Below are 24,497 nucleotides of genomic sequence, written 5' to 3'. Positions count from 1 at the left end.
CAGTGTCAACAATACAATAGTCTTTCCAATAAGTTACAATAGAATGCCGTTCTCTCAAATATGGCCATGTGCCTATTAGAGAAAACGGAAATTTAATGGCAAACATTTTCATACTATCCCCAAGTCGATCATAAAAGAATTGGATTTTATACAAATATTTTTTATCGCGTGTAAATTTACGACGCAGTTGTACTTTTAGGAAAAAATACGCGTCGTTTATTTACGACCCAGGAACGGGAAAGTGTAAAATTAACACTTTCCCGCTGTGTTATAAAATAAAATAAAAGGCCTTCTGTAAAATAAATTACAGAAGGCCTTTTCGGGGACTATACGGTATCTTCTATTTATTTCCATCCATGTTGAACCAATCATTACCTGCCACTGTGAAACGAAATAAAACAGCAGAAGGCCTATACATGAATAGCCGGGAAAATAACACAGAGTTCACACAACTGTATTTGTCTAATGTTAAATAAATACCCTATTGATGCCCCCCCCCCCTTACATTCATCCACTCTAAGCATGTCACCATATAAAATTGCAGAAGACCTTAATAATTTACACCCGTTTATCCACTTGTGCCCCTCAATCATGTTACCCATCAATAAGCAGAAGGCCCTATTAATATACCCTTATTATGCCCATTACTCTGTGGATACACTTTATTCTTCGCCTATTTACTTCCATTCATTTTAGTAACTAGTATGGTTAGGAACAAGGTAACTGAGTTGATGTGTAAAAACCAACACTTTCCTAACAATATAGCTACAATATTGAACATAGAAACAGGCAGGTTGGGCACAGGACAGTTAGGTTTATATCCAAAATCATCACTTCTTAAGTATTTATTGCATTAAAGATTTTTAATAAAACCACCTCAACTTTAAGGTGGCCGAGTTGTGGTAATATGAGGAAAATACCCAGTAACAACACATTGCTTTCAACGTGTGTAACACACACGTTGCAACAAGACCTTAACAACTCTAACAGTTATTTGACTTAAGTTAATTAAGTGGATGGGTTGGATTGGGATGGGTTAGGTTGGGTTGGGTTGGATTAATGCCAAAAAAAAAATCTCGATATTGGAAATAGCTAAATGGACACAGAACTAAAAGAGTGAAATGATATTGAGAATGGGGATGTTACAAACACTAAATGTTGGTAACAGATGTTAACAGCTCTAACAGTTAAATTCAGCTTTTGATTTTAACATGATTAGTTACATATAGGTATATTCAGTTTTGATTTGTTATAATTGCGGTAAATTTAGTGGAACTGACTCAAATTGGGATAAATTTTGTTAAATTTACCTTTGGCTGTGTTAGGTCAGGTCAGGTCAGGTCAGGTCAGGTCAGGTCAGGTTAGGCCATAGTTGGTCATGTTTGGTTGGATTGGTGTCAGTAAACGCACCTGGATAAAGGAAATGGCTAGATGGACAGAGCGATAACAGTATTAAATGGTCTTGAGATTGGGATATGTTTTGCGGTGACTGGATATTGGAAATAGACATTAAATTTAGACGGTATAGGCTAAACTTTTTTAAATTGGGCTTTGGTTGTGCTGTAATATGGAAAATTTGGATAAATTTGGCGAAAATCGTCTTAAATTAGGTGAAATTTAGGTGGGACACCTTAAATTTTGCCAACTTTAATAAAATCTAGTTTTGATTGTGTGATGTATTGTGTGATTGGCCCATACTCGTATGGGCCAATAGGCCTTCTGCAGTTACCTTTGTTCTTATGTAAGGTTGTGTAGGGTAGGATATATTATCTTGAGGGTAATGAACTATCTTGTTCAGAAAATAGTGTAAATCAGCTTATTTTGGTTTGAGTTATAGTTAGTTCTTGTAATTGATGGACAGAGCTCACATAGGCTTGTAAGTGAGGATATGGGAGCCCATATTTAGTTAGTTTAGCTTTTGTTAAGTTGAATTTGGTTAAATTTTGGTAGGACAAGTAACATTTTGGTAGATTTAGTTAAACTTATGTTTTAATAGGATGATTTTTGGTAGAATATAGTAAATTTGCATAAATTTAGTTGGATTTAGCACTTGTTGGTAAAATTTAAATGGGTAAGTTAAATTAAACTAGATTTAGAGACTGTAAAGTTGGATTAGGATGGGATAGACAACCTTAGGCTGGGATTGGATATTGCCTGCTCCTCCACATCATCATCCTCCACCTCTACCTGCTGCTCCTCCACATCATCATCCTCCACTTCTACCTGCTGCTTCTACACTCCGTCATCTTTCCCCTCTGCCTGCTACACCCCCTCCCTTCCCTCTACTTGTGTCTGATAGCTCAAAAAGATATCTGTGCTTGATGCAGATGATAATATCCAATAACAAAATAACAGCAGACTCTAGTCTTTGTAATGTGAGTAAATATTTGACAATATGTTGTGAAGTCCTGCGATTTGAAATGAAGAAGTTTGGTGAAAAGACGAAAATTAAATTTAGCCAGTAACATGTATAATAGAAATGTTAAATTTAAATATTTAAATGTAAACAAATTGTAAGGCAGTAATATACTGTGGAATATACCTGCACAGAGCAACACAGATATAATCTCACATATTGTTAAATTGTTAAATTCTCTTCACAAGACTTGTTTTATTTAAAAAATCCCTCGTTAGGCTTCTCGTGAGATTATCTAACAATTAAACTTCATAGATAAGTTATATTACGGTAATTCTATTGACAGGTAAAGGTAGCTTTTCCTGATGGCAGCCCAGCTGGGGGGAGACGTATGGAAGTGTGTGTTCAAACATGCTGCAAGAATATCTCCACTTCTCCGGCCGGTATCCTCGAGTTCATCTTTCAAAATGACAACGGCGACAATGTCAAGGTAAATCTTGATCAAATTAATTTCTGTAACCCTGTATAATTAACACGTATTTTTTATAGGAAAAATATTAATATAATCAACTAGTTATTTGAAGCAAATGTTTACACTTAGGTCGTCTTCATTCACAAGCTGGGCCAAGTAATTAATACTCAATTGAATTTGGCACAGAGCATTCAAGTGTTTGATGGCCCTCACTTGGCCCAGCGGGAAGATACTCGTCACATTAGCCAATAGTTATCTGACCCGTTACTTCGTCATTATCTATGATTAAGGCCTACGGATTCTGATGATGGGCTAAGGGGAACACTCTCCCATTGTCCCACCACACATCCGCCCATTGTCCCAACACACACCCTCCCATTGTCCCAAGACACACACCCTCCCATTGTCCCAACACACACCCTCCCATTGTCCCACCACACACCCTTCCATTGTCCCAACACACACCCTCCCATTGTCCCACCACACACCTTCCCATTGTCCCACCACACATCCGCCCATTGTCCCAACACACACCCTGCCATTGTCTCACCACACACCCGCCCATTGTCCCACCACACACCTTCCCATTGTCCAACCACACACCCGCCCATATTCTCACCCCGCACCCGCCCATTGTCCCACCACACACACGCCCATTGTCCCAAGACACACCTTCCCATTGTCCCACCACACACCTTCCCATTGTCCCACCACACACCCGCCCATTGTCCCACCACACACCCGGCCATTGTCCCACCACACACCTTCCCATTGTCCCACCACACACCCGCCCACTGTCCCACCACACACCCGGCCATTGCCCCACCACACACTTTCCCATTGTCCCACTACACACACGCCCATTGTCCCACCACACACCTGCCCATTTTCCCACCACACACCTTCCCATTGTCCCACCACACACCCGCCCATCGTTTCACCACAAACCTGCCCATTGTCCCACCACACACACCCTCCCATTGTCCCACCACACACCTTCCCATTGTCCCACCACACACCCTCACATTGTCCCACCACACACCTTCCCATTGTCCCACTATACACCCTCCCATTGTCCCACCACACACCTTCCCATTGTCCCACCACACACACCCTCCCATTGTCCCACCACACACCCTCCCATTGTCCCACTACACACACGCCCATTGTCCCACCACACACCTTCCCATTGTCCCACCACACACCTTCCCATTGTCCCACTACACACCTTCCCATTGTCCCACCACACACCTTCCCATTGTCCCACTACACACCTTCCCATTGTTCCACCACACACCTTCCCATTGTCTCACTACACACCCGCCCATTGTCCCACCACACACCCGCCCATTGTCCCACCACACACCCGCCCATTATCCCACCACACACCTTCCCATTGTCCCACTACACACTCGCCCATTGTCCCGCCACACACCTTCCCATTGTCCTACCTCACACCTTCCCATTGTCCCACTACACACCTGACCATTGTCTCACCACACACCTTCCCATTGTCCCACCACACACCTTCCCATTGTCCCACCACACACCTTCCCATTGTCCCACCACACACCCGCCCATTGTTTCACCACACCCCTGCCCATTGTCCCACCACACACCCTCCCATTGTCCCACCACACACCCGCCCATTGTTTCACCACACCCCTGCCCATTGTCCCACCACACACATTCCCATTGTCCCACCACACACCCGCCCATTGTTTCACCACACCCCTGCCCATTGTCCCACCACACACCTTCCCATTGTCCCACCACACACCCGCCTATTGTCCCACCACACACCTGCCCATTGTCCCACCACACATCTTCCCATTGTCCCACCACACACCTTCCCATTGTCACACCACACACCCGCCCATTGTCCCACCACACACCTTCCCATTTTCCCACCACACACCCGCCCATTGTCCCACCACACACCTTCCCATTGTTCCACAACACACCTTCCCATTTTCCCACCACACACCCGCCCATTGTCCCACCACAAACCTGCCCATTGTCCCACCACACACACCCTCCCATTGTCCCACCACACACCACCCATTGTCCCACCACACACACCTTCCCATTGTCCCACTACACACCTTCCCATTGTCCCACCACACATTTTCCCATTGTCCCACTACACACCCGCCCATTGTCCCACCACACACCCGCCCATTGTCCCACCACACACGTTCCCATTGTCCCACTACACAACTTCCCATTGTTCCACTACACACCCGCCCATTGTCCCACCACACACCCTCCCATTGTCCCACCACACACCTTCCCATTGTCTCACCACACACCTTCCCATTGTCTCACCACACACCTTTCCAATTTCCCACCACACACCCGCCCATTGTCCCACCACACACTCTCCCATTGTCCCACCACACACCTTCCCATTGTCCCACCACACACCCTCCCATTGTCCCACCACACACCTTCCCATTGTCCCACCACACACCCGCCCATCGTTTCACCACAAACCTGCCCATTGTCCCACCACACACCCTCCCATTGTCCCACCACACCCCTTCCCATTGTCCCACCTCACACCTTCCCATTGTCCCACTACACACCTTCCCATTGTCCCACCACACACCTTCCCATTGTCCCACTTCATACCTTCCCATTGTCCCACCACACACCTTCCCATTGTCCCACTACACACCTGCCCATAGTCCCACCACACACCCGCCCATTGTCCCACTAAACACCTTCCCATTGTCCCACTACACACCCGCCTATTGTCCCACCACACACCTTCCCATTCTCCCACCTCACACCTTCCCATTGTCCCACTACACACCTTCCCATTGTTCCACCACACACCCACCCATTGTCCCACCACACACCTTCCCATTGTCCCACCACACACCCGCCCATTGTTTCACCACACACCCGACCATTGTTTCACCACACACCTGCCCATTGCCGCACCACACACCTTCCCATTGTCCCACCACACACCCACCCATTGTCCCACCACACACCTTCCCATTGTCCCACCAAACACCCGCCCATTGTCCCACCACACACCATCCCATTGTCCCACCACACACCTTCCCATTGTCCCACCACACACCCGACCATTGTTTCACCACACACCTGCCCATTGCCGCACCACACACCTTCCCATTGTCCCACCACACACCTTCCCATTGTCCCACTACACACCTTCCCATTGTCCCACCACACACCTTCCCATTGTCCCACAACACACCCTCCCATTGTCCCACCACACACCTTCCCATTGTCCCACCACACACCCTCCCATTGTCCCACCACACACCCGCCCATTTTCCCACCACACACCTTCCCATTGTCCCACCACACACCTTCCCATTGTTCCACTGTTACGGCCCTCTCGGGACGCAACGGGGTTCATACTCTGATGTCGTTAGAGGAAGATATATATATCCGGCCCCAAGCCAGTAGAGGCTATCAAGGGATGCGATCCGTGACGCAAGTAACTTAAAGGGAGTAGGGAAAGAAAGGTAAGAACTTAATGTAATATAATATTCACCTTCACCGTTTAAATATATATAATAAAAGAGTACACAAGGGGGAGGGGTATTAACACTTTACAAGGGGATCAACACTGTAGTCTACTGCTGGAGACTATGGATCCTCGAAGCTAGGTGCTGAGTCCGCGGTGCTTTCTTCGTGGCCTCAAGACGTGTCCTCTGAGAACGCCGAGTCTACCCTGGCCACAGGTCAGCCACAACACAGGTCCACTGGGGGCACCGTCGTGGAGGCCGTCAACCACACGTCCAGCAGGTCTGCTGGCAGGTACTGAGCCAACAAGGCTGGTACGGCCACTCCACGAACGATATAAGGGGTACGCCCTAGACAGGAGTCTCGTGTGATATCACCAATCACCCTCCTGTCCTCACTACCCCAGTGGATTATCGTCTCCAACCGTCGGTCCCGGGTAAATCCTTCCACTGCCACTCCACTGGCAGGCTTAACACACCACAGTGTTCTTCCGGGGGGACGACGTCACGACAGCTGCAGCAAACTTCACTGTATGGAGACTGGCTGCCTCGGGTAGACTGACTCCACCTTCAACACAGTGGTCCCAGGTCGGCTCTGTAAGCAGACACGTCATTAATAACCGGGACACTAATACACCACACTCACAGGCTCAGATACAAACGCCCAACATATCCACTCCATAGATGGCGCTGTCTTCGGAGCACCACCTCACCAGAGGTCAGGAGCGGCGGTGTTGAGCGCTGAACCAGACTGGCAACTGGTCCTCGAGGCCAGTACACGCTGTCCTCACTAGGTGTCGTCGTTCGTTTGGCGGGGGTTTCGGGAGCTGACCCTCAGATGGCGTGTTTGTCACTGCTCCAGGCTAGGACGCTGGATCCGGGTTCGTAACATCCACCACACCTTCCCATTGTCCCACCAAACACCCGCCCATTGTCCCACCACACACCCGCCCATTGTCTCACCCCACACCCGCCCATTGTCCCACCACACACTTTTCCATTGTCCCACTACACACCCGCCCATTGTCTCACCACACACCTTCCCATTGTCCCACCACACACCCGCCCATTGTCTCACTCCACACCCGCCCATTGTTTCACCACACACCCGCCCTTTGTCTCACCATACACCCGCCCATTGTTTCACCACACACCTGCCTATTGTCCCACCACACACCTTCCCATTGTCCCACCACACACCCGCCCATTGTCTCACTCCACACCCGCCCATTGTCCCACCACACACACACCTATTGTCCCACCACACACCCGCCCATTGTCCCACCACACACCCGCCCATTGTTTCACCGCACACCTGCCCATTGTCCCACCACACACCTTCCCATTGTCCCACCACACACCTGCCCATTGTCCCACCACACACCTTCCCATTGTCCCACCACACACCCGCCCATTGTCTCACCCCACACCCGCCTATTGTCCCACCACACACACCCTCCCATTGTCCCACCACACACCTACCCATTGTCCCACTACACACCTTCCCATTGTGCCACCACACACCTTCCCATTGTCCCACTACACACCTTCCCATTGTGCCACCACACACCTTCCCATTGTCCCACCTCACACCTTCCCATTGTCCCACTACACACCCGACCATTGTCTCACCACACACCTTCCCATTGTCCCACCACACACCTTCCCATTGTCCCACCACACACCCGCCCATTGTTTCACCACACACCTGCCCATTGTCCCACCACACACCTTCCCATTGTCCCACCACACACCCGCCTATTGTCCCACCACACACCAGCCCATTGTCCCACCACACACCCGCCCATTGTCTCACCCCACACCAGCCCTTTGTCCCACCACACACACGCCCATTGTCCCAAGACACACCTTCCCAATGTCCCACCACACACCCGCCCATCGTTTCACCACAAACCTGCCCATTGTCCCACCACACACACCCTCCCATTGTCCCACCACACACCTTCCCATTGTCCCACTACACACCTTCCCATTGTCCCACTACACACCTTCCCATTGTCCCACCACACACCTTCCCATTGTCCCACCACACACCTTCCCATTGTCCCACTACACACCTTCCCATTGTCCCACCACACACCTTCCCATTTTCCCACCACACACCTTCCCATTGTCCCACTACACACCCGCCCATTGTTCCACCACACACCCGACCATTGTCCCTCCACACACCTTCCCATTGTCCCACTACACACCTTCCCAATGTCCCACTACACACCTTCCCATTGTCCCATCACACACCTTCCCATTGTCCCACTACACACCCGCCCATTGTCCCACGACACACCTTCCCATTGTCCCACTACACACCCGCCCATTGTCCCACCACACACCCGACCATTATCCCACCACACACCTTCCCATTGTCCCACTACACACCTTCCCAATGTCCCACTACACACCTTCCCATTGTCCCACCACACACCTTCCCATTGTCCCACTACACACCCGACCATTGTCTCACCACACACCTTCCCATTGTCCCACCACACACCTTCCCATTGTCCCACCACACACCTTCCCATTGTCCCACCACACACCCGCCTATTGTCCCACCACACAACCGCCCATTATCCCACCACACACCCTCCCATTGTCCCACCACACACCCGCCCATTGTCCCAACACACACCCGCCCATTGTCCCACCACACACACCCGCCCATTGTCCCACCACACACCGTCCCATTGTCTCACCACACACCCGCTTATTGTCCCACCACACAACCGCCCATTATCCCACCACACACCCTCCCATTGTCCCACCACACACCCGCCCATTGTCCCACCACACACCCGCCCATTGTCCCACCACACACCCGCCCATTGTCCCACCACACACCCGCCCATTGTCCCACCACACACCTTCCCATTGTCCCACCACACACCTTCCCATTGTCCCACTACACACCCGCCGATTGTCCCACCACACACCCGCCCATTGTCCCACCACACACCCGCCCATTGTCCCACCACACACCTTCCCATTGTCCCACCACACACCTTCCCATTGTCCCACTACACACCCGCCCATTGTTCCACCACACACCCGACCATTGTCCCACCACACACCTTCCCATTGTCCTACTACACACCTTCCCAATGTCCCACTACACACCCGCCCATTGTCCCACCACACACCCGCCCATTGTCCCACCACACACCCGCCCATTGTCCCACCACACACCTTCCCATTGTCCCACCACACAACCACCCATTGTCCCACAACACACCGTCCCATTGTCTCACCACACACCCACCCATTGTCCCACCACACACCCGACCATTGTTTCACCACACACCTGCCCATTGCCGCACCACACACCTTCCCATTGTCCCACCACACACCTTCCCTTTGTCCCACTACACACCTTCCCATTGTCTCACCACACACCTTTCCATTGTCCCACCACACCCCCTCCCATTGTCCCACCACAGTCCTTCCCATTGTCCCACCACACACCCGCCCATTGTCCCACCACACACCTTTCCATTGTCCCACCACACATCCGCCCATTGTCCCACCACACACCTTTCCATTGTCCCACCACACACCCGCCCATTGTCCCACCACACACCTTTCCATTGTCCCACCACACACCCGCCCATTGTTCCACCACACACCTTTCCATTATCCCACCACACACCCGCCCATTGTCTCACCACACACCCGCCCATTGCCGCACCACACACCTTCCCATTGTCCCACCACACACCTTCCCCTTGTCCCACTACACACCTTTCCATTGTCTTACCACACACCCGCCCATTGTCTTACCACACACCTTCCCATTGTCTCACCACACACCCGCCCATTGTCCCACCACACACCTTCCTATTGTCACACCACACACCTTCCCATTGTTCCACCACACACCTTCCCATTGTCCCACCACACACCCGCCCATTGTCCCACCACACACCTTTCCATTGTCCCACCACACATCCGCCCATTGTCCCACCACACACCTTTCCATTTTCCCACCACACACCCGCCCATTGTCCCACCACACACCTTTCCATTGTCCCACCACACACCCGCCCATTGTCTCACCACACACCCGCCCATTGTCCCACCACACACCTTTCCATTGTCCCACCACACACCCGCCCATTGTCTCACCACACACCCGCCCATTGTCCCACCACACACCTTCCCATTGTCCCACCACACACCTTCCCATTGTCCCACTACACACCTTCCCATTGTCTTACCACACACCCGCCCATTGTCCCACCACATACCTTCCTATTGTCACACCACACACCTTCCCATTGTTCCTCCACACACCTTCCCATTGTCCCACCACACACCCGCCCATTGTTCCACCACACACCTTCCCATTGTCCCACCACACACCCGCCCATTGTCCCACCACACACCTTTCCATTGTCCCACCACACACCCGCCCATTGTCTCACCACACACCCGCCCATTGTCCCAACACACACCTTTCCATTGTCCCACCACACACCCGCTCATTGTCCCACCACACACCCACCCATTGTCTCACCACACACCCGCCCATTGTCCCAACACACACCTTCCCATTGTCCCACCACACACCCGCCCATTGTTCCACCACACCTTCCCTTTGTCCCACCACACACCCGCCCATTATCCCACCACAAACCCGCCCATTGTCCCACCACACACCTTCCCATTGCCTCACCACACACCCGCCCATTGTCCCACCACACACCTTCCCATTGTCCCACAACACACCCTCCCATTGTCCCACCACACACCTTCCCATTGTCCCACCACACACCCTCCCATTGTCCCACCACACACCCGCCCATTTTCCCACCACACACCTTCCCATTGTCCCACCACACACCTTCCCATTGTTCCACTGTTACGGCCCTCTCGGGACGCAACGGGGTTCATACTCTGATGTCGTTAGAGGAAGATATATATATCCGGCCCCAAGCCAGTAGAGGCTATCAAGGGATGCGATCCGTGACGCAAGTAACTTAAAGGGAGTAGGGAAAGAAAGGTAAGAACTTAATGTAATATAATATTCACCTTCACCGTTTAAATATATATAATAAAAGAGTACACAAGGGGGAGGGGTATTAACACTTTACAAGGGGATCAACACTGTAGTCTACTGCTGGAGACTATGGATCCTCGAAGCTAGGTGCTGAGTCCGCGGTGCTTTCTTCGTGGCCTCAAGACGTGTCCTCTGAGAACGCCGAGTCTACCCTGGCCACAGGTCAGCCACAACACAGGTCCACTGGGGGCACCGTCGTGGAGGCCGTCAACCACACGTCCAGCAGGTCTGCTGGCAGGTACTGAGCCAACAAGGCTGGTACGGCCACTCCACGAACGATATAAGGGGTACGCCCTAGACAGGAGTCTCGTGTGATATCACCAATCACCCTCCTGTCCTCAATACCCCAGTGGATTATCGTCTCCAACCGTCGGTCCCAGGTAAATCCTTCCACTGCCACTCCACTGGCAGGCTTAACACACCACAGTGTTCTTCCGGGGGGACGACGTCACGACAGCTGCAGCAAACTTCACTGTATGGAGACTGGCTGCCTCGGGTAGACTGACTCCACCTTCAACACAGTGGTCCCAGGTCGGCTCTGTAAGCAGACACGTCATTAATAACCGGGACACTAATACACCACACTCACAGGCTCAGATACAAACGCCCAACATATCCACTCCATAGATGGCGCTGTCTTCGGAGCACCACCTCACCAGAGGTCAGGAGCGGCGGTGTTGAGCGCTGAACCAGACTGGCAACTGGTCCTCGAGGCCAGTACACGCTGTCCTCACTAGGTGTCGTCGTTCGTTTGGCGGGGGTTTCGGGAGCTGACCCTCAGATGGCGTGTTTGTCACTGCTCCAGGCTAGGACGCTGGATCCGGGTTCGTAACATCCACCACACCTTCCCATTGTCCCACCAAACACCCGCCCATTGTCCCACCACACACCCGCCCATTGTCTCACCCCACACCCGCCCATTGTCCCACCACACACTTTTCCATTGTCCCACTACACACCCGCCCATTGTCTCACCACACACCTTCCCATTGTCCCACCACACACCCGCCCATTGTCTCACTCCACACCCGCCCATTGTTTCACCACACACCCGCCCTTTGTCTCACCATACACCCGCCCATTGTTTCACCACACACCTGCCTATTGTCCCACCACACACCTTCCCATTGTCCCACCACACACCCGCCCATTGTCTCACTCCACACCCGCCCATTGTCCCACCACACACACACCTATTGTCCCACCACACACCCGCCCATTGTCCCACCACACACCCGCCCATTGTTTCACCGCACACCTGCCCATTGTCCCATCACACACCTTCCCATTGTCCCACCACACACCTGCCCATTGTCCCACCACACACCTTCCCATTGTCCCACCACACACCCGCCCATTGTCTCACCCCACACCCGCCTATTGTCCCACCACACACACCCTCCCATTGTCCCACCACACACCTTCCCATTGTCCCACTACACACCTTCCCATTGTGCCACCACACACCTTCCCATTGTCCCACTACACACCTTCCCATTGTGCCACCACACACCTTCCCATTGTCCCACCTCACACCTTCCCATTGTCCCACTACACACCCGACCATTGTCTCACCACACACCTTCCCATTGTCCCACCACACACCTTCCCATTGTCCCACCACACACCCGCCCATTGTTTCACCACACACCTGCCCATTGTCCCACCACACACCTTCCCATTGTCCCACCACACACCCGCCTATTGTCCCACCACACACCAGCCCATTGTCCCACCACACACCCGCCCATTGTCTCACCCCACACCAGCCCTTTGTCCCACCACACACACGCCCATTGTCCCAAGACACACCTTCCCAATGTCCCACCACACACCCGCCCATCGTTTCACCACAAACCTGCCCATTGTCCCACCACACACACCCTCCCATTGTCCCACCACACACCTTCCCATTGTCCCACTACACACCTTCCCATTGTCCCACTACACACCTTCCCATTGTCCCACCACACACCTTCCCATTGTCCCACTACACACCTTCCCATTGTCCCACCACACACCTTCCCATTTTCCCACCACACACCTTCCCATTGTCCCACTACACACCCGCCCATTGTTCCACCACACACCCGACCATTGTCCCTCCACACACCTTCCCATTGTCCCACTACACACCTTCCCAATGTCCCACTACACACCTTCCCATTGTCCCATCACACACCTTCCCATTGTCCCACTACACACCCGCCCATTGTCCCACGACACACCTTCCCATTGTCCCACTACACACCCGCCCATTGTCCCACCACACACCCGACCATTATCCCACCACACACCTTCCCATTGTCCCACTACACACCTTCCCAATGTCCCACTACACACCTTCCCATTGTCCCACCACACACCTTCCCATTGTCCCACTACACACCCGACCATTGTCTCACCACACACCTTCCCATTGTCCCACCACACACCTTCCCATTGTCCCACCACACACCTTCCCATTGTCCCACCACACACCCGCCTATTGTCCCACCACACAACCGCCCATTATCCCACCACACACCCTCCCATTGTCCCACCACACACCCGCCCATTGTCCCAACACACACCCGCCCATTGTCCCACCACACACACCCGCCCATTGTCCCACCACACACCGTCCCATTGTCTCACCACACACCCGCTTATTGTCCCACCACACAACCGCCCATTATCCCACCACACACCCTCCCATTGTCCCACCACACACCCGCCCATTGTCCCAACATACACCCGCCCATTGTCCCACCACTCACCCGCCCATTGTCCCACCACACACCCGCCCATTGTCCCACCACACACCTTCCCATTGTCCCACCACACACCTTCCCATTGTCCCACTACACACCCGCCCATTGTCCCACCACACACCCGCCCATTGTCCCACCACACACCCGCCCATTGTCCCACCACACACCTTCCCATTGTCCCACCACACACCTTCCCATTGTCCCACTACACACCCGCCCATTGTTCCACCACACACCCGACCATTGTCCCACCACACACCTTCCCATTGTCCTACTACACACCTTCCCAATGTCCCACTACACACCCGCCCATTGTCCCACCACACACCCGCCCATTGTCCCACCACACACCCGCCCATTGTCCCACCACACACCCGCCCATTGTCCCACCACACACCTTCCCATTGTCCCACCACACAACCACCCATTGTCCCACAACACACCGTCCCATTGTCTCACCACACACCCACCCATTGTCCCACCACACACCCGACCATTGTTTCACCACACACCTGCCCATTGCCGCACCACACACCTTCCCATTGTCCCACCACACACCTTCCCTTTGTCCCACTACACACCTTCCCATTGTCTCACCACACACCTTTCCATTGTCCCACCACACCCCCTCCCATTGTCCCACCACACTCCTTCCCATTGTCCCACCACACACCCGCCCATTGTCCCACCACACACCTTCCCATTGTCCCACCACACATCCGCCCATTGTCCCACCACACACCTTTCCATTGTCCCACCACACACCCGCCCATTGTCCCACCACACACCTTTCCATTGTCCCACCACACACCCGCCCATTGTTCCACCACACACCTTTCCATTATCCCACCACACACCCGCCCATTGTCTCACCACACACCCGCCCATTGCCGCACCACACACCTTCCCATTGTCCCACCACACACCTTCCCCTTGTCCCACTACACACCTTTCCATTGTCTTACCACACACCCGCCCATTGTCTTACCACACACCTTCCCATTGTCTCACCACACACCCGCCCATTGTCCCACCACACACCTTCCTATTGTCACACCACACACCTTCCCATTGTTCCACCACACACCTTCCCATTGTCCCACCACACACCCGCCCATTGTCCCACCACACACCTTTCCATTGTCCCACCACACATCCGCCCATTGTCCCACCACACACCTTTCCATTTTCCCACCACACACCCGCCCATTGTCCCACCACACACCTTTCCATTGTCCCACCACACACCCGCCCATTGTCTCACCACACACCCGCCCATTGTCCCACCACACACCTTTCCATTGTCCCACCACACACCCGCCCATTGTCTCACCACACACCCGCCCATTGTCCCACCACACACCTTCCCATTGTCCCACCACACACCTTCCCATTGTCCCACTACACACCTTCCCATTGTCTTACCACACACCCGCCCATTGTCCCACCACATACCTTCCTATTGTCACACCACACACCTTCCCATTGTTCCTCCACACACCTTCCCATTGTCCCACCACACACCCGCCCATTGTCCCACCACACACCTTCCCATTGTCCCACCACACACCCGCCCATTGTCCCACCACACACCTTTCCATTGTCCCACCACACACCCGCCCATTGTCTCACCACACACCCGCCCATTGTCCCAACACACACCTTTCCATTGTCCCACCACACACCCGCTCATTGTCCCACCACACACCCACCCATTGTCTCACCACACACCCGCCCATTGTCCCAACACACACCTTCCCATTGTCCCACCACACACCCGCCCATTGTTCCACCACACCTTCCCTTTGTCCCACCACACACCCGCCCATTATCCCACCACAAACCCGCCCATTGTCCCACCACACACCTTCCCATTGCCTCACCACACACCCGCCCATTGTCCCACCACACACCTTCCCATTGTCCCACCACACACCCGCCCATTGTCTCACCACACACCCGCCTATTGTCTCACCACACACCCGCTCATTGTCTCACCACACACCCGCTCATTTTCTCACCACACACCCGCTCATTGTCTCACCACACACTCGCTCATTGTCTCACCACACACCCACTCATTGTCTCACTACACAGCCGCCCATTTTTCCACCACACACCTTCCCATTGTCTCACCACACACCTGCCCATTGTCTAACCACACACCCTCCCATTATCCTACAGCACATCCGCCCATTGTCTCACCACACACCCGCTCATTGTCTTACCACACACCCGCTCATTGTCTCACCACACACCCGCTCATTGTCTTACCACACACCCGCTCATTGTCTCACCACACACCCGCTCATTGTCTCACCACACACCCGCTCATTGTCTCACCACACACTCGCTCATTGTCTCACCACACACCCGCTCATTGTCTCACCACATACCCACTCATTGTCTCACTACACACCCGCCCATTTTCACACCACACATCCACCCATTGTCTCACCACACACCTGCCCATTTTCTCACTACACATCCGCCCATTGTCTCACCACATACCCGCTATCCAGACTCCACCTGCCGAAAATTATTGGGGAATACAAAGCTGGGAATGCGTATGGAAATGTCAAGACACACAAACCTGGACACCCACTTCGGCCAATCATCAGCCAGATGCCCACACCCACGTACAGACTGGCGAAGCTACTCAACGGCCTGCTGACTCCTTATGTACCTTGTGCTTTCAGCCTGAAGTCTCCAAAGGAATTCATTGACTTACTGCGGGGAACACAGGCCACAGGGATAATTGCCTCATTGGAGGTAGAATCACTGTTTACCAACGTACCTGTGGATGAAACAATCGGGATGATAGTGGACAGAGTGTATGGTGATCCGGCCTGTACTCCTCTTGACATACCAGAAAACTTCTAAGGAAATTTCTCCAAGCTTGTACTAAAGAGGCACCATTCTTGAGCCCTGATGGGGCACATGTATTATTAAGTACATGGGGTCGCCATGGGTTCTCCCCTAGGTGTCCTGTTTGTGAACTTCTACATGGGGTACCATCGAACAGAAGGTCTAAGTTGGCATGAACTTGAGGCCAGCCATATACTGCAGATATGTTGACGACATTTTTACACATGTACCTGATGTCAGACATGTACAGACATGTCACATGTACTTTCTAGATGTCAGACGTGTGCGGGAGCTGAAGGAGGCATTCGAGCAGAATTCTGTGTTGAGTTTCACTTACGAGATGGAGAAGGGTGGGAAGCTGCCCTTTCTAGATGTAACAGTCATGGAAAGGAGCGGAGGTTTCCACACTGCAGTCTACACTAAGGAAACAAACATAGGAATATGCATCAATGCTAACAGTGACTACCCAGACAGGTACAAGAGAAGTGTTGTCAACACTTACGTCGACCGTGCTCTCAGCCACAGCTCAGGATGGATGCAAGTCGATGAAGAACTCTGTAGGGTAAGGCAGGTCCTAGTCAGCAACGGCTTCTCCAATGGTTTCGCTGAAGACATCATAAAAAGGAAGGCGAAACGCCATGCAACCTCTGAAGAGTCAACTAACACAACACCTGTACCCAATTATTAGACTATTTTAAAGGAACTTCTTTTCCACACCTCGTAAAACGGAGGAAAGGGTCCTGAAAGATATTCTTAATAAGAACGTTATCCCTACAGACAAAAATCAGAAGATACAATTGACGATTCACTATAAAACCAAAAAAACGGCCAACCTACTCATGAAAAACCCTCCAGACACAAAGCAGAACGCCTTAAAAGAGACTAACGTCGTCTATGCCTTCTAATGCCCACTTGGGGATTGTAAAACCCAAAGAACTCAGTATACAAGCAAGACAACATCTCTTTCCAAGCGATTAACGATGCATAAGCAACAGGGCTCCATCAATGAACATATAATCTCTTCCCACAACCAGACCATCACCAGAGAAGTCTTAATAAACATCACAGAAATCATTGATAGATACAGTGATAGCACCCGGCTTGACATCTGCGAGGCACTACATATCAAAAAGTCATCACCAGCAATCAACAGCCAATTAATGCACAACTATATTCTACCCACTTCAAGACTCCGTACCAATATAGAAGCGTCAAGAGGAAGTATGGGCCAATAGTCCCTTTGCAGTACTTCCATTCTTCCCTCTCATTTATACAATTTATACCCATTGGGACCGTGTTCTGTCTTGTGTTGGTCAAAAGTTTGTTCACCTCATCCAAAACTGTTGCAACATATCACCTCACCCAAATGCGAGTATATAAGACAAGCTGTTCAATGTTAGCATTAAGTAAAACTCTGTTTTCAGGTTACAGTTGTGTGTGTGTAAACTAAAGTCTTTGAAAATGTAATAAGTTATTACGAAATACATTCAAACGTCGCGTCAGATTAGAAATAAAAATGAATTTTGGAGAATTGATTTTTCAATTACCATCGACAGTATAAAGAAACATAAGAAATATTGAGAAAATTCGTGCTAGAATTATTAATCTAACTTTTTCCGTCATATTTACCAACACATGTTTACAAGAAAGATATATATATATATATATATATATATATATATATATATATATATATATATATATATATATATATATATATATATATATATATATATATATATATATAACTGAAAACTCACACCCCAGAAGTGACTCGAACCCATACTCCCAGAAGCAACGCAACTGGTATGTACAAGACGCCTTAATCCACTTGACCATCACAACCGGACATAATGAGGTGATAGCCGAGGCTATTTGAACCACCCCACCGCCGGCACTCGGATAGTAATCTTGGGCATAGCATTTTACCAAATCACCTCATTCTTTGGGGCACACGTGAGGAACACAAATGCGAACAAGCCTGAATGGTCCCCAGGACAATATGCAACTGAAAACTCACACCCCAGAAGTGACTCGAACCCATACTCCCAGAAGCAACGCAACTGGTATGTACAAGACGCCTTAATCCACTTGACCATCACGACCGGACATAATGAGGTGATAGCCGAGGCTATTTGAACCACCCCACCGCCGGCACTCGGATAGTAATCTTGGGCATAGCATTTTACCAAATCACCTCATTCTTTGGGGCACACGTGAGGAACACAAATGCGAACAAGCCTGAATGGTCCCCAGGACAATATGCAACTGAAAACTCACACCCCAGAAGTGACTCGAACCCATACTCCCAGAAGCAACGCAACTGGTATGTACAAGATGCCTTAATCCACTTGACCATCACGACCGGACATAATGAGGTGATAGCCGAGGCTATTTGAACCACCCCACCGCCGGCACTCGGATAGTAATCTTGGGCATAGCATTTTACCAAATCACCTCATTCTTTGGGGCACACGTGAGGAACACAAATGCGAACAAGCCTGAATGGTCCCCAGGACAATATGCAACTGAAAACTCACACCCCAGAAGTGACTCGAACCCATACTCCCAGAAGCAACGCAACTGGTATGTACAAGACGCCTTAATCCACTTGACCATCACGACCGGACATAATGAGGTGATAGCCGAGGCTATTTGAACCACCCCACCGCCGGCACTCGGATAGTAATCTTGGGCATAGCATTTTACCAAATCACCTCATTCTTTGGGGCACACGTGAGGAACACAAATGCGAACAAGCCTGAATGGTCCCCAGGACAATATGCAACTGAAAACTCACACCCCAGAAGTGACTCGAACCCATACTCCCAGAAGCAACGCAACTGGTATGTACAAGACGCCTTAATCCACTTGACCATCACGACCGGACATAATGAGGTGATAGCCGAGGCTATTTGAACCACCCCACCGCCGGCACTCGGATAGTAATCTTGGGCATAGCATTTTACCAAATCACCTCATTCTTTGGGGCACACGTGAGGAACACAAATGCGAACAAGCCTGAATGGTCCCCAGGACAATATGCAACTGAAAACTCACACCCCAGAAGTGACTCGAACCCATACTCCCAGAAGCAACGCAACTGGTATGTACAAGACGCCTTAATCCACTTGACCATCACGACCGGACATAATGAGGTGATAGCCGAGGCTATTTGAACCACCCCACCGCCAGCACTCGGATAGTAATCTTGGGCATAGCATTTTACCAAATCACAAATCACAAATCACAAAGTGGATTAAGGCGTCTTGTACATACCAGTTGCGTTGCTTCTGGGAGTATGGGTTCGAGTCACTTCTGGGGTGTGAGTTTTCAGTTGCATATTGTCCTGGGGACCATTCAGGCTTGTTCGCATTTGTGTTCCTCACGTGTGCCCCAAAGAATGAGGTGATTTGGTAAAATGCTATGCCCAAGATTACTATCCGAGTGCCGGCGGTGGGGTGGTTCAAATAGCCTCGGCTATCACCTCATTATGTCCGGTCGTGATGGTCAAGTGGATTAAGGCGTCTTGTACATACCAGTTGCGTTGCTTCTGGGAGTATGGGTTCGAGTCACTTCTGGGGTGTGAGTTTTCAGTTGCATATTGTCCTGGGGACCATTCAGGCTTGTTCGCATATATATATATATATATATATATATATATATATATATATATATATATATATATATATATATATATATATATATATATATATATATATATATATATATATATATATATATAGATATATATATATATATATATATATATATATATATATATATATATATATATATATATATATATATATATATATATATATATATTTATATATATATATGACTGAAAACTCACAACCCAGAAGTGACTCGAACCCATACTGCCCGGAGCAATGCAACTGGTAACTACAGGATACCTTAATCCGCTTGACCTTTGTGTCATTTGTGTTCCTCACGTGTGCCCCAAAGAATGAGGTGATTTGATAAAATGCTATGCCCAAGATTACCATCCGAGTGCCGGAGGGGAAGTGGTTCAAATAGCTTCAGCTATCACTTCCTTATGTCCGGTTGTAATGGTCAAGCGGATTAAGGCGTCCTATAGTTACCAGTTGCGTTGCTCCTGGCAATACGGGTTCGAGTCACTTCTTCGAGTCACTTCGAGTCAATATATATATATATATATATATATATATATATATATATATATATATATATATATATATATATATATATATATATATATATATTGTAAGGGTTCACCCCCTTCCTACCTGTGGTTGGGGTCGTTCCACAGGTCTTAGCCCCTCAGTACCGGGCGCCACTGCTCGCCCTTGGGCTCCCCCAGTCAACTAAGGGCTGGCCTTATACACCCCTAGCGAGTGGGGAGGTTCAAGCTTCCTATAACTCACCTAAACCTGCCTGTCCTGACACTGGAACACTCTCTTGGATATCTGGTCTATTCAGGTCGCCAGCTGGGTGTTTACACTCGTGTCCCAGCAACACGTCAGTGGTCTTAGTGGTTATTTTAATCAAGGATGCAATATCACGTGCAGTGCAAGGTGTCACTAATGGTCTCATAAATATATATATATAGCCCTAGAGAATGGAGGCTCACTTAAACTCATCAGTTAGTTTAAAAGTTTACTGAAGCAAAAGCATATATACACATATATTTTGTATAAAGAAATGTCAAAAGGGGGATATCGTCCGCTGGTGGCAACACTTCTCAATGACACGTCTCTGGCGACAAGGTAAGATGACTGGATCCACTCCTCCAGCACAGACACACACCTCGCGTCTCTGGCAGCATGACCAGCTGTCAGAAACGTCGTAACTTTCCCACGCCTCTAGCAATGCGATCAGCTGGGCGTTTCGAAGTTCGTTGCTGGCTCTTTGCACACCAGCTACCACCTCCAGGATCACCAACATCCCCACCTTAATGCTCACACACACCAACTCATGCCAAAATGAGCTCTTGGCTCCTAGCCTAATATTCTGTCACTTACGACAATAAAATGATGAGTAGAAATGTTCACAACATATAAGATACTCTAGCTCACCTAGATCAAAAGGGGTAAAGGGAGGGACAATTATCTACCTTATTTCACTCCAACCACGAAGCTGACTCGTCCTCTGTTGAGGGACATTGAGGTTCCTGGTCCTGGCTTCTGGTCTCCTGATGAACAGGTCCCACACACAGGTTCCTCCGTCGTCCTCGTGATAACGTGTCTTCGCCGTGCTCTCACTCACAACAGGTACTGCCTTCCTCCTCCTCTTGTACGGGGTACAGGAGACAGGTACCTCCCTCGTTGTTCTCACCCTCACTGGCACTGCCGACATCTCGCAGTCCAGTACAGCATCCCCTCGCCTCACTGCCAGTAGATTTGGCCTGGCCCTAGCTTTTCGCTTGATGTGGAATACTGGTCCTCTGGGCGTCTCAGACGTCACCAGCCCAACGTTCCATCTGCTGTAGACTCTTGATAGAGCTCTTGGCTCTCTAATCCGGCCCGTCCTTGCTTCTGGGCACTCCACGGAAGTTGGATGGCTTCTCAGACAATGTGCAGAATCGATGCGAAGCTTAAATCTACTGTTAAAGGCTCTCTAGATTCGGAGCTCAACCGAGCGCGTCTTCCCTCTATGACGGCTCGTGATGTACTCTCCCCGCCCAAGCGCCAGCCGTCCTGGGAGCCCTCCGCCTCATGACGTCACACCGCCCGAGGGCTCTTTTTATTTGTCACTTCCAGCACGTGACCTTACCTGGCCAACCAGGTGCCGGGTGTGTCACGACGTCTTGGCGGGAAACAGGATGGCTCGACACCGTCCTGTGCCTCAAAAGGCGTAAGCCCCTTGCATTATCAAACTTAGCTGGCCATTTTACAGCCAGCTTAATCACGCTCCACGCTTTCCCACACATAAAAATGTTCCCTGAACATTAGAGAATACTTGGCTACGGAGATATGACTCTTCTAAGCTGGGAAGGAAGAAATATAGAGGTGGACACCGTCACATACCCCTCCCCTTAAAATAGTAGTTATATCGAATGAGCAGCATTGGAGAGGGCAACTATACTCTTGCTCCCTCCATTCCTGAAGTGTTACTCCTCCAGTTTGTGTCGTGGATTGTACCACCTCGCCAGTCACTTGTGTTTCTACACTTCCACCTCGCACCAGACTGGGTGTTCTCTGAACACCTATATGGGATCCTCCTTCCGTGTCCACGAGTGCGTTCCAATGACTCGTTACCACTGCAAGGTTCAGTGCATGTAATGCCTCCACAGCGTCGTGCACTCTGAGGTACCCTTGCACTTCCATCACGTCCTGCAGGTACGCCATGGTTCCTCTCAGGATCTCCTCTTCGCCTTTCTTCTCTCTTCTCGGTTCCTCTTCTCCCGTAAGTGCGTTGTCTCCTCACAGTGACACCTGTTACCTGTCCTGCATCCAGCAACTTCATCTTTTCTACATTAGGCTTTTGCGATGGCCCAATGCCCCTCTCGCTAGGCCGGTGTATACCTGTTCCCTGCTTTCTTCCAATTACCTTTCCTATACCATGCGTTCCTTCATTCTCGACGAACATCTTCACTCCTCCATGAGATTCTCTTCCCTGTGACGTCTTCTTCGGTTCGTGGTTGGGCTCGTCCACCTCCCTGTGGCTCACCTCACTACGGTGGTTCATCTTGCACCTACCACTATTCATCCGGCTGGCATAGGGTGCACTGCGTCGTGGCTCCTCCACTCTGCCCCTCACTGCCATTCACTCATCCAATGAGCTCACCCTTTTTGGTGGAGGGAGTGAGGTCTGCAGCCACTTCACCGCCCCAAGCGCTTGTACAGCTACTCCTCCCCACGCATCATTAGGCTTAACCGCAGGTCCTTGTCGGGGTTATCTGTGACCTCCGATGACCTCTCTGTCTTTTCGCCTTCGTCGTTGTCGTCCCTGACGACGTTATCATTGGTGCGGTTGGCAACCTCACCACTGCCTGGGTCAACCAACACCTCACCTGGCAGGGTCGCACCACTGCCTGGGTCAACCAACACCTCACCTGACAGGGTCGCACCACTGCCTGGGTCAACCAACACCTCACCTGGCAGGGTCGCACCACTGCCTGGGTCAACCAACACCTCACCTGGCAGGGTCGCACCACTGCCTGACACATAGGCACTCCTGGCCCAATCGGGTTGTATCCTTCCTCCACCGAGGTCGTTAACCAACACCATCTGCACGTGCTCTAAGGGTAACTTAGGGGCTACAGCTACGATAGCCTTCTCGACTCCATAGTCGGCAACCAACTGTACCTCGTGAAGTGGTAACCTGTACTCTTCTCCCACACTCTGTATTCTCACCACTCCCTCAGGTGATTCGTTAGATTCGTTGGGAAGAATACTCCTGGCTACCATGCTTATGTTAGCACCCGTATCACAAAGAACTACAATCTCCACTGGGTCTGACTTCCTGAACTCCACTGTGG

General features: G+C 50.8%; 1 protein-coding gene across 2 annotated transcripts in view; it reads left to right on the top strand.

Annotated features, from left to right (window-relative positions):
- Positions 1-24,497, top strand: part of LOC123766633 (murinoglobulin-2) — a 585,294-nt gene that overhangs the window by 235,203 nt on the left and 325,594 nt on the right. For both annotated transcript variants that reach the window (XR_011223484.1, XM_069308162.1), the window contains exon 8: positions 2,703-2,846. Coding sequence is in view for 1 of the 2 variants with exons in the window: in XM_069308162.1 (XP_069164263.1) it covers positions 2,703-2,846 (144 nt within the window). In the remaining variant the exon portion in view is untranslated. The remainder of the gene's footprint in view (positions 1-2,702; positions 2,847-24,497) is intronic.

Source organism: Procambarus clarkii, chromosome 62 (assembly GCF_040958095.1).
Source record: "Procambarus clarkii isolate CNS0578487 chromosome 62, FALCON_Pclarkii_2.0, whole genome shotgun sequence".
NCBI lineage: Eukaryota > Metazoa > Arthropoda > Malacostraca > Decapoda > Cambaridae > Procambarus > Procambarus clarkii.
Note: the sequence above shows the minus strand (reverse complement) of the source record. Positions and strands in the feature narration are given on the sequence as shown.